An 11,917-nucleotide genomic window follows, 5' to 3' on the forward strand; every position below is an offset into this window, starting at 1 on the left:
TTCGGTTTGTTTTTTGCATATGGGGTTTTAAAACAAAATTTGAATGTATTTCTGGAGAAGAAGGCTCTGTTCGGATTCAAACTCGAATCGGATCGATAGTTTATGTCAATTTTATATTTGGATTCAGATCAAGTCTGATATGTACGAACATTTCTACATGTATACTTATCTAAAACCTTTTTTTTACTGGATCCAGTAGTACCAAATTAAATTTTGCATTCAAACACACATTTGCTTCAGAACTGTGTTTTTATTTGCACTACTATGACAGATTCATTTGGTCGATCTTGACCTGAATCAGGCCTATGTATGAGATTATGAGACCTAATAATAGGGCCAATAGAATGTGTTAATTAGAAATATGTGAACTGGAGTATCAATTGAGATTTTTATGAGTTTTTTAGGTTTTCTTAAATTCTACAACACGGATTTGATTTAGATGTTTGGTTTTATAGAAACGGATTGTGTCATAATTTTAGTAAATATTCAAGCATCCAAAAATTATATTTTTTCATAAAAAATACACAATCCAACGGTCGATTCTTAACAGATGGACCATGCCCAATGCATCTCTAGGGTTGGATTCCAAAAAAAAGTATCGAAAATGCCTAGTTCACAGTCCAGTTCACTGAAACGTTGTGATAAACCCAATGCTGTCAAACTCGGTCTGAATCGGCCCAAGGATGATTCAAAAGGGGCCGATTCAAGGTTGATCATATCTTGGAATTTTTGTTCTTTTATTTTTTCACAAAAGGGCCCAAAGATGATTCAAAAGAGCCCCAGTAAACCGTCCCCAGATTTCCCTCTCTCTCTCTCTCTCTCTTTTCATGGGAGAAGAGAGAGCAGAAGAAGAAGAAACCCTCCTCCTCCTCCCCTTCGACTTCCCCCTGATTCGCTCTGTATCCTGCGAACAGACCACCCTCCGACCGTAGCCGGAGATGGCGGACGCTCCCGGATTCGGCCGGTTCCAGCGGAGCAAGTCGGAGCTCCGGCGCCGGATGTCGTCGGCCGTTTCCTTCTTCCCCTCCACCCGCTACCGAACGGTGCTCCTCGTCTTATGGATCACCTGCTTCGCAACCGTCTTCTTCTGGCAGAAGGGCTCCGGCGACGGTCTTCGGATCTTCCGGCGTGTGCCCGTTCCGGCTCGCGCAAGGCCAGTGCCGAACCTCCGACACAGGGTGTTCAATCTGACGGACTTCGTGGCCGTCTGGGACGGACGGACCGTGAACACAGCGGCGTTCGAGAAGGCGGTGGCGGAGATCGCGAAGCACGGCGGAGGGCAGCTCAACGTCCCCGCCGGGACCTGGCTGACCGCCCCCTTCAACCTCACCGGCCATATGACTCTGTTCCTTGCTGAAGATGCAGTGATTCTGGGGATCGAGGTATCCATCATCATGATTTTTTTTATTGCTCTATTCATGCATTCAATCATGCACATGATTATGCCCATCATCATCAGCATGCTTTGTTACTGTGTCATTCGTGGATTCAATCATGCGCATGATCATCATCATCATCATCATCATCATCTTACTCTTCATTATAATCCTCATCATTGTGTTGATTGGATCTTGGTCTCTAGTCTTAGTTCGTGTAATAATTTCTACATCATTTATGTGCATTATCGTGTTGATGGTTATGTTCACCGTGGATTTACCATTATCATGAACTATCATGAATCATGATAGTCATGTTGTTATTAGTCGACATCGACATCGACATCGACATCATCACCGTTCTTTGAGGTTGCTTGCTACCTACGTTTTGCTTTTGTTGTCAGTTATCATTGTTGTTTTTGCACTTTTGCTGTTGTTGTTTTTGGGGGCATCACCCTCGTACTTGTTCTACATTTACCAAATAAAGAGTCAAATATGGTGTTAAAACTTTTAGACCAAAATCGACAAGAAATTTTGTCCAAACCGGATCCAGACATTAGTAGCTTGACGACAGCAAGGTATTGGTTAGAATTTTAGGGAAAAAATTGGCAGACTTGGAGAAAAAAGAATTAAAATGGAAATGCAAACTCTCTCTCTCTCTCTAGTTTTATATTAACTAATATTTATCTTTCAATAATAGTGGTGAAAGTTTTCCTTGAGAGTCTAAAAATAAGTGTTCTTTCTGAGAAAACCTTTAACTTTTGTCAATGAATTAATGAAATACTGTTAGACACAAAATTCAAAAAAATTTAAATGGTGTTTTTAGTCAAAATATCACAACAGTATTGTAATAATTTTTTGTTTGAAGACAGATCATCTATGTGATATGTTTTGCAAAAAACAGGTTTTGAATTTTGTGATTGGGATGTGTAGGAAGGATTTTCAGGGGCTCAAAAGATCAACATCCCACAATGTACAAAATTTCATGACTAAAAAGAAAATATGATGCTACTTCAAAAAAACAGGAACCAGGGTTTGATCCCTGGCAAACAAACCATGCTGAACACATCTATAGGGTCTCTCTCTCTCTCTCTCTCTCTCTCTCTCTCTCTCTCTCACACACACACACACACACACAGAGACACAGAGTTAACACTTTAAAGTTAAACCATGCACACCTAATATATCTGTGTGTGGATGTGTGGGCATGTATGTGTGTGTGTGTTCTATTGAATATCATTCAGTCTCTTGAGATCAGACAATTTTGCCCACTTATTTTGTCTATGGCAAGAAACACATTCTATTGCTTACTACATATGTTTCCTTCTGATTCTTTAAGTGAACGATTTGTTCATTTGAGTCAATTTTGTTTGTCCTTACTGAAACAATCAAGAGGTTCTTTCTGTTTCTGATTTTCCACCGCTCCTCATAGGTGTAGGTCACCTTTTTTGGAAGCTTAACCAGTTCTGTGATTGTCAACAACAACAACAACAACTACGCCTTCATCCCAAAACAATTGGGGTCAGCGATATGAACCAAAAAAGAAATTCATTTTGGGTCTTCCACATGAATCATTTTCCTCCAATCATTTCTATCCAATGCCATGTCCTCGGTGAGGTTCAAAGCATTCATATCCTTTCCTATCATCTCCATCCAAGTCTTCCTAGGCCTACCCCGACCTCTTTTAACTAATATATTTTCCCATTTCTCCAACCTTCTAACTGGAGCATCATTAGGCCTTCGCCGAATATGTCCAAACCACCGTAAACGATTCTCTCGCATCTTATTTTCAATGGGTGCAACACCTACCTTCTTACGTATCTCCTCGTTCCGAATCTTATCTTTTATTGTATTTCCACACATCCATCTAAGCATCCGCATCTCAGCTACACTCATTTTTTGAATATGATGTCTCTTGGCAGCCCAACATTCTGTACCATATAGTAAAGTGGGTCTAATAGTCGTCCTATAAAACTTTCCCTTCAACCGCAATGGCATTCTACGATCGCACAGCACTCCAGTTGCACTTTTCCATTTCATCCACCCAACCTTTATCCTATGATTTACATCTCCATCAATTTCTCCATACTTTTGAATAATGGATCCCAAATATTTGAAATAATCATTCACCGGTATTTCTTGCTCACCAAGCTTCACTACACTCCCATCACTACTTCGTTGCTTACTAAACCGACATTCCATATATTCAGTCTTACTCTTACTCAACTTAAAACCTCTAGCTTCCAATGTCTGTCTCCATAATTCTAACTTAGCATTAACCCCAGCTCTAGAATCATCAATCAAAACAATATCATCAGCAAACAACATACACCACGGTACATTTTCTTGAATTGATCTCGTAAGCTCATCCATCACTATCGCAAATAGGAAAGGGCTTAAAGCAGATCCTTGATGTAACCCAACCGTTATCGGAAAATTAGTTGTCACCCCTCCACAAGTGCGGACATTGGTTACTACTCCTTCATACATATCTTTAATTATACTAATGTACTTGAGAGAAACACCTTTCTTCATCATTGTCCACCAGAGAAGGTCCCTAGGTACTCTATCGCATGCCTTCTCTAAATCAATAAAAACCATATGCAAATCTTTGTTCCTCTCTCTATATCTTTCAATAAGTTGTCTAAGAAGATGTATAGCTTCCATAGTTGATCTTCCAGGCATAAAACCAAATTGATTCTCCGATATCGTGACAACCTTCCTCAACCTAGACTCAATCACCCTCTCCCAAAGTTTCATAGTATGACTCATGAGTTTTATACCCCGATAGTTTGTGCAATCTTGTATATCACCCTTATTCTTATATAAAGGCACCAAAGTACTCTTCCTTCACTCATTAGGCATCTTATTTGTTCGCCAAATCAAATTAAAAAGATTTGTCAACCATTCTAAACCTTTCTCTCCCAAGCATTTTCAAGCCTCGATAGGTATACCATATGGGCCAACTGCCCTTCTTGATTTCATTTTCTTCAAAGCCTCTGCAATTTCTTTCTTTTGAATCTTGCGCATGAAGTCACGATTTATCTCATGAAAAGGAATGGAGAAGTCTCCAAGATCTTGAGCATGACTATCATTAAATAGCTTATCAAAATAATCTTTCCATCTCTCCTTAATCTCCTCATCTTTGACTAAAACCCTTTGCGTTTCATCTTTGATACATCTAACCATACCCAAATCCTTCGATTTCCTATCTCTCATCTTTGCAAGCCTATAAATATCCTTCTCGCCTTCTTTGGTATCCAACTTGTCATAAACCTCTTTATATACCTTAGCCCTCGTGTTTCGAACAACTTTTTTAGCTTCCTTCTTTGCTATCATATACTTCTCCAAATTCTCATTATCACGACTCTTACTTAGATTTCTATAACACTCTCTTTTAACCTTAATAGCTAATTTGACATCCCCGTTCCACCATGATGTATCCTTACCTAGTGGTGCACCGCCTTTAGACTCACCCAATACCTCCTTAGCCACTTTTCTCATGCCACCCGCTATCTTATTCCACATTGATTCTGAATCCTCCTCGAGACACCAATCAGCTTCCTTAACTATCTGCTCTACAAACATTCCTTGTTTAGCTCCTTTCAGTGCCCACCACTTAATTCTAGGATCTATCCTATGTCTATCCCTTTTGCGACATTGTCTAATTCTAAGATCTAAAATTAAGACTCTATGTTGTGTAGCTACACTCTCTCCTGGTATAACCTTACAATCGATGCAACAACCCCTATCTCTCTTTCTAAGTAGGAAAAAATCTATCTGACTCGTATTAACCCCACTTTTAAATGTTACTAGGTGAGACTCCCTCTTCCTAAACCAAGTGTTTGCTAAGATCATATCATAGGACAAACAAAAATCTAAAATCATTTCTCCACTTTCATTTCTTTCTCCTATACCATAGCCTCCATGGATACTCTCAAATCCATCCCTACTAATGCCTACATGTCCATTAAGGTCACCGCCGATGAAAAGCTTTTCTCCATAAGATATCCCTTGTACTACTCCATCTAAATCTTCCCAAAATTGATGCTTAATGGAATCATCTAAACCTACTTGAGGTGCATAAACACTAATAATATTAATAATATCCGTACCTAATACTAATTTAATAAGTAAAATTCTATCACCCTTCCTACGAACCTCAACTACATTATCTATAAACTGACGACTCATAACAATCCCTACTCCATTCTTATTCTTATTTATTCCTGTATACCAAATCTTATATCCCCAAGGTTCTATCACTTTTGCTTTCTCACCTACCCATTTGGTCTCTTGAAGACATAAAATATCAATCTTTCTCCTACACATAACATCTACTAACTCTACCAACTTACCAGTTAAAGACCCTATGTTCCAAGTGGCTAACCTAATTTTATGGTCTTGGACTAACTTCTTTACCCCCACCCGTCCAACAAAGTGAGGGAACTCTTGCCTATTTGACACCACACCCGGGCGCCGGTGTGACGCGTCGCTTCTGGGCGACGACCTAGCAACCCTTGCCCATTTATCACTGCCTCCGGGCCTAGAGAGTACAGCGCGTCGCTCAGTAGGGAACGCCCCAACGAAATTCTCATATTGGTTCATTTTCATAGGGTATGACAAAGTTTTTATGTTGGCTATCACAGGCCTACCGCAACCCTCCCCCTTTATCCGGGCTTGGGACCGGCGGTGTATAACTAAACAGTTATACACAGGCGGAGTTAACCAGTTCTGTGATTACTAAAAAAATATTTTTTTCCAGTAACTCGGCAGTTGACTGTGTGTATAGAATTTCCTTTTAGCATGAGTTTGTAATGCATGCCTTTACTTGCTATGGGTTATGTTTCGTCCTTCACTCTTTTGTCTAGGCTGGTCACATTAATTGCGAGTAGGTTTAATTTTTTTATACTCTATACCTAAATGACAATTGAAATTCTGGCCAGTTTTGCTTATATAGTAAACGATGTCCATTTAAAGGGTAATTTTTCTTTTTTACTTTGAATTGTTAATTTGATGTTGCTAGATTTTTATGTTGGATGTAAACTTCTCCCTGATCATGTGTTACAATGGTTACATGTTGTGACAGGATGAAAAGTACTGGCCTTTGATGGCCCCTTTGCCATCATATGGATATGGGAGAGAACATGATGGACCTCGGTATGGCAGTTTGATCCATGGCCAAAAACTCAAGGATGTTGAAATAACAGGTTGAAAACTGTTCTTTGAGTGCTTCCCTTGTATCATTCCATATCTATGAGCTCTAATAACTGGTGTATTGGTGGTCACAAGTCTATGTTTGTTTGTATGTGTATGCATGCACCTCTTCTTGAAACTTCAACTGCTGACAGTGTTAACATGAATAAGCACCAGTCATATGTCTGGGTCAAATGTTGAATGGTTTGCTGGATCCGTAGAACCAGAGTATAGACCTGCTATCCTGGATACAATTTTTAGGTTGCTGGTTGTGACCTGAGTCTGGGATCTAGTAACCATGGATTTATTGGATACCATTTTTCTCATAGATAACTCACATATTCTAAGAAGTCCTCTCCAAGGATCGAGTTTCACTTTCTAAAATGATTGAAGTTCAAATGCTGCTTAGTTTCACTTACAGTTTTGTGTTATTTGTATGTTATTCATTACTGCACATTAGCTGAATTTCAGATAGAGGCTGCTGGATTTTTTTTACTGCAAAAGCGAGGATGGAATTATCAAATGTTAGAGGGAAGGGTTCCAGGTCTCTGGGATATCCATTGTAATTCCATTAAGAGTTTATATGGTTGTCAACAGTTTGTTTGTACTTTATATATTGGCAATGTGTAAACTGTAATCTGTAAAACACCTAAATCTAGTTGTTAGTATCTTTTCCAACTTTAAAGCATAAAATGCCGTTTTGGGCAGAAATTTAAATCGACCCCTGAATTAACCAGCTCCCCATTCATTTCCGGTTTGCCTGTCACCTTCATCAATTATTTTCTTGTAACAAATGAGACAGCTGAACGTGATGAGGAATTTCACAACCAAACATAACTGTGGGCAGCAGAAACAAGTTTCAGTTGTTGAATGCGCTCATGTTTCTGGGTGCACAAATATTCTACAACTGCAATAGTGGTGTCCTTGCCAAAGTGTAGACCTCATAAATCTTTCCCTTTCTTTCTTGTACTGGCATCATTGAGTAGGTCATAGGATTTCCTGATAGCTTATGTCGTTTTTCTTATTCACAGGCCACAACGGCACGATAGATGGTCAGGGTAAGATATGGTGGCAGAAACACCGCCAGAAGCTTCTCAATCATACTAGAGGTCCTCTTATACAACTTATGTGGTCAACTGACATACGAATCTCAAACATCACTCTGCGCAATTCTCCTTTTTGGAATCTCCACCCCTTTGACTGCCAGAATGTAATTATCTCTGGGGTCACAATTTTAGCTCCATTGCATGATGCTCCAAATACAGACGGGATTGATCCAGGTAAGCATGTGCCTTTCTGTCCCTTCAGTTTCTAATTGCTTAAATGAATAACCGTTTGGAAAAAATTATAAATATGATGTATTGGCATATGATGCATCATTGCATTATCACTACCTTGATTGTATGCTTCTTACGATACATTTTAGCTTTTGTTCCTTTAACATTTCACATTTCCATTAATTTACTTTCCTGGTCTCTGATTACTGGGTCAGTGTACTTTCATGTCTTGAAATAGGACGGGCTCTACTCTGAACTGCTAGTATAAAATTAGGATGATGTCAACAGATGAATACCGTTCTTTGGTAGTAGGTTTACGTTTTCCTCATTCTCCCTACTTTATGTCTGGAGTCTGCTGCATCATGTAGAATATCCCTACAGGAAGATGAAAAATGTAGTGTAACCTTTCTTTGCTGTTGAAATGGTTTACTACAGCTTTCCCTGTGAGTTCTATTAGCAAGGCCATCACTTGGTCTGGCATTGCAGTGTCAATCTCTTAGATGACCATTGGTGTCATTTTTGTGGTACTGCCTCCAGAAACCTATTCTTAAGCAGAGTTGGTTTTTGCAAGAAGGCACTTCTTGATTATTACTCCTCAGTTTCTATCTTTTTTGCTTTGTCGTGGGGATACCACAATTTGCCACTCATGTCATGCCCCCTATGTACCCACAAAATGTGTTGTCCCATGTCTTTTTAGCGATCTCCGTGTGATATAGCTTGTTTTTCCTACTTTTTTGTTGGAAATATTACAGTATAGGTTATGATACTATGTTATTTGTCATGTGCAGACTCATGTGAGAATGTAGTCATTGAGAATTGTTACATAAGTGTTGGAGATGATGGAATTGCAATAAAAAGTGGCTGGGATCAGTATGGAATTGCTTATGGTCGGCCATCCACTAACATTAGTATTCGTAATCTTGTTGTTCAATCAATGGTAAGGTAAGGTGTTTTGTTCATTATCTATTTTATGGTTGCTTTTCAGAAATTCTTTCATTGTCCGTGAAATTCATGAATGGGATAGGAATTGTGCATAGGGTTCACACTACATTTATTTATTCCAATTCAACCATGACTCTGACAACCAAGTGGGGTTGAGATCATGTTTGCCTACAAACTCACGGGCGATTTTGGAAGTTGTGATACTCAAGTAGTAGACCCTTCTATTCAACCCATCCTGTGAAAGGAGGAAAAAAAAAACATGACAATCCATTTTTCAGTCAGTTCCTAGTTATTTTGTCAGAGTTCCTATTTGTTTCCATGATTATATAGCTGGATATAGGAGAATGCCCGATGAGGGCATCTGATTTGTTTACGTATGCACCATGTTGTAGTACTGGTTATTTTCAGTGTTTCTGTTACATTTGATATTTATACAGAAACCTTTGTATGATTATCAGCATTCATTAAACAGCAGCCTACCAATGGATGCATGTATGTGTGCTCACATCTGTTTTTGTTTGCTTGCATGTTTTTACTATTGTCAGTTCTGATTACCGCTAACCTCATGCAGTGCTGGAGTATCCATTGGAAGTGAAATGTCTGGGGGTGTTTCTAACGTCACCGTGGAGAATGTACATATTTGGAATTCAAGGCGTGGTGTCAGGATCAAAACTGCACCGGGGAGAGGTGGTTATGTGAGGCACATTTCTTACCGGAATCTGACATTTGACGACCTCCGAGTTGGGATTGTCATCAAAACCGATTACAATGAGCATCCAGATAAGGATTATGATCCAAAGGCACTTCCCATACTTGAGGGCATTACTTTCATGGGCATTCATGGTCAGAGCGTTCGCGTGCCTGTCAGGATTCAAGGCAGCAATGAGATCCCAGTGAAGGATGTGGTGTTTCGAGATATGTCTGTTGGTCTACAATACAAGAAAAAGCACATCTTCCAGTGCGCCTATGTCGAGGGCCAAGTGTATGGTAGCATCTTCCCTATACCGTGTGAGAACCTTGACCGCTATGATGAGCATGGGCAACTGGTTAGCCGCTCGGCATCACCCAACACAACCAACATAGACTACGATTTCTGATACTTGGCCCGTTCAGATCAGGTTGCTTCTTTCTAACAGGAACTATTTTCAGCTTGCAGAATTGTGGTCCTTTTTATTTGATCAGTGCCACACCACATACAAAGTGCCTGCATTTGCTGATAAAGTTGATTTGGATTCTTTGTATTTTTTTTTCTGATCTGTCTTTTTTTGTGCTGTACAGAACGAAGAGCTCTTAAGAGTTCATGTTTTAAGAATTGAGAGTAGAAAATTGTGTTGTTTTGGCTAAACATTGAAGATAAGTTTACTTGCTTCCTTTTATTCTTGTAGGGCCCATTTTTAATAGGGATTTCATTTTCAATAGGGATCCCAAAAAAATTAGAGGCGCTGCCCTCGAACTCCTACTATTAATAGGGGCTCAAAAAAATCTGAGGCACTGTCCCCGAACTTCTACTATTAATAGGAGGCTTATTTTTAGAGAGTCCATTTTTAATAGGGGCTCAAAAAATTTTGAGGCCCTACCCCCGAACTCCTACTATTAATAAGGGGCCCATTTTTTCCCTCCGCCTCAGGCCCCATAAAACACAGGTACGGCCCTGTGTGTGTCACTTATTTGCTTGAGGGTAGGGTGCCCTTAGGGTGTTCATAAAGTGTATTTTTACATCAGACCTTAATCTGAAACGTTTACATCCCTACGTTACACAGGAAAACGAGAGAACCATGGTCACTCCATAAAGAGCTTCCGGGAGAGAGATGCGCCTGTCGATGCATTTTTTTTTAATAGTTCCGCCCGTCCAGTTATGTTTTTGTAACAGGGAGACATATGAAACAAGAAGGATAGAAAGACAGTATATAATGAAAGTAGCGGACAGCGTTCCACACGTCCACCGCATTCACATTTGTTAAAAACCGTGAACTTTTTATAACTTTTGTCCCGCACGATGCGCGGGAGTACCGTCAAACTTAAGGGTTTATTTGATTGGCTGGACAGGGTGTCATTTTTCATAATGCACCAATTGCACTGTGCAGGACGCGATTTATCCTCCACAACATATCAAACAGGGCAACGCCGAGAGGGGGAACCACATTGTCTCTAAGTAGTGTTTGTCACGTGCCCCCCCCCCCCCCCCCTTTTATTCTTATTTTGCTTTTAAATTGATTCATTGTTTTTGGCTTCTTATAAATTTTAAAATATATTGCTTCTGGCATTTCCTTTCATGCTTTATCTTCCTAGACTGGTGACCTTGCTGCAAGGCATGCACAATATGAGTATCCTTAACATCCTTCAACTTGAAAGCTTTAAGCCAACCCACCTAACCAGTATAACTCTTTGTGGGCTAGAGTTCGACTGCAAAACTATCCCATAAAGGCAAAAGCTGACCGCATAAATTGGATTGACTTCCAAAATGATAACTCGATCCAAATTGGCTTTTCAACTGTGGCAGAACAATGTTGTCAAAATGGTATCGGTCATCAAATAGTTTGGCTAATGATTCAAGTGAATGGGCTGATACCGATTCTCAACTGGGATTGAAATGAATCGGCCAACTTTAACCAGAAAATGATGTCATAATTAAAATATATATTAAAAATATTTAAAACTAATTTTTTTTATAATTTTGATTTATTTGAAAAAAATCAAATCAGGTCATTTAAGAATCGATTTTTCAACGATACCATAAGAATCGGCCGATTCACAACGATACAACATTGGGGTAGATGACCAAAACTCGCTAGCTAAAGAGGTACGGTTCTTTAGATTTGGGAGTAAGTGTCATGTATTCACCTAAACAGGTTGGATTTGTAAGCTGGATTAGGGCAGTCAAGGTTTTGATCCAAACTTCTTTGCCCTGTAAAGTTAATTTATTCTTGCATTGATCCAGTAATAATTAAGTAGTTCTTCCACCAAACAAAAGAAGTAAAATAAAATACCTATAAATAGTGTGGTAAGTTCTACTTAATCACTTATTTTCAATATATAATGCTTTTAACACAATCATGTATCAATTGTGATTTTGTTTTATAGTTTTAATTTTTTTTCATTCATTTTATTTTTAAAATTTCTCATATA

General features: G+C 39.2%; 1 protein-coding gene across 1 annotated transcript; it reads left to right on the forward strand.

Annotated features, from left to right (window-relative positions):
• The first annotated feature begins 781 nt into the window (after window positions 1–781).
• On the forward strand, window positions 782–10,136 carry LOC149827476 (putative polygalacturonase). Its single transcript, XM_090020329.1, has 5 exons — window positions 782–1,382; window positions 6,466–6,586; window positions 7,604–7,852; window positions 8,638–8,791; window positions 9,363–10,136. Exons 1-5 carry the CDS (start codon window positions 939–941, stop codon window positions 9,886–9,888), a joined length of 1,494 nt encoding a protein of 497 aa, XP_089876455.1. The 5' UTR covers window positions 782–938; the 3' UTR covers window positions 9,889–10,136.
• The last annotated feature ends 1,781 nt before the right edge of the window (window positions 10,137–11,917 follow it).

Source organism: Nuphar pumila, chromosome 10 (genome assembly GCF_984573655.1).
Source record: "Nuphar pumila chromosome 10, dmNupPumi1.hap1.1, whole genome shotgun sequence".
Taxonomy (NCBI): Eukaryota; Viridiplantae; Streptophyta; class Magnoliopsida; order Nymphaeales; family Nymphaeaceae; genus Nuphar; species Nuphar pumila.

What these genes read in the sequence shown, in the direction of transcription:
- LOC149827476 (XM_090020329.1), top strand. Translation starts at nt 939, where the DNA reads ATGGCGGACGCTCCCGGATTCGGCCGGTTCCAGCGGAGCAAGTCGGAG. An exon ending in TACAGACGGGATTGATCCAG is followed by an intron (nt 7,853 to 8,637) that starts GTAAGCATGTGC and finishes TGTCATGTGCAG; the next exon opens with ACTCATGTGAGAATGTAGTC. An exon ending in GTTGTTCAATCAATGGTAAG is followed by an intron (nt 8,792 to 9,362) that starts GTAAGGTGTTTT and finishes AACCTCATGCAG; the next exon opens with TGCTGGAGTATCCATTGGAA.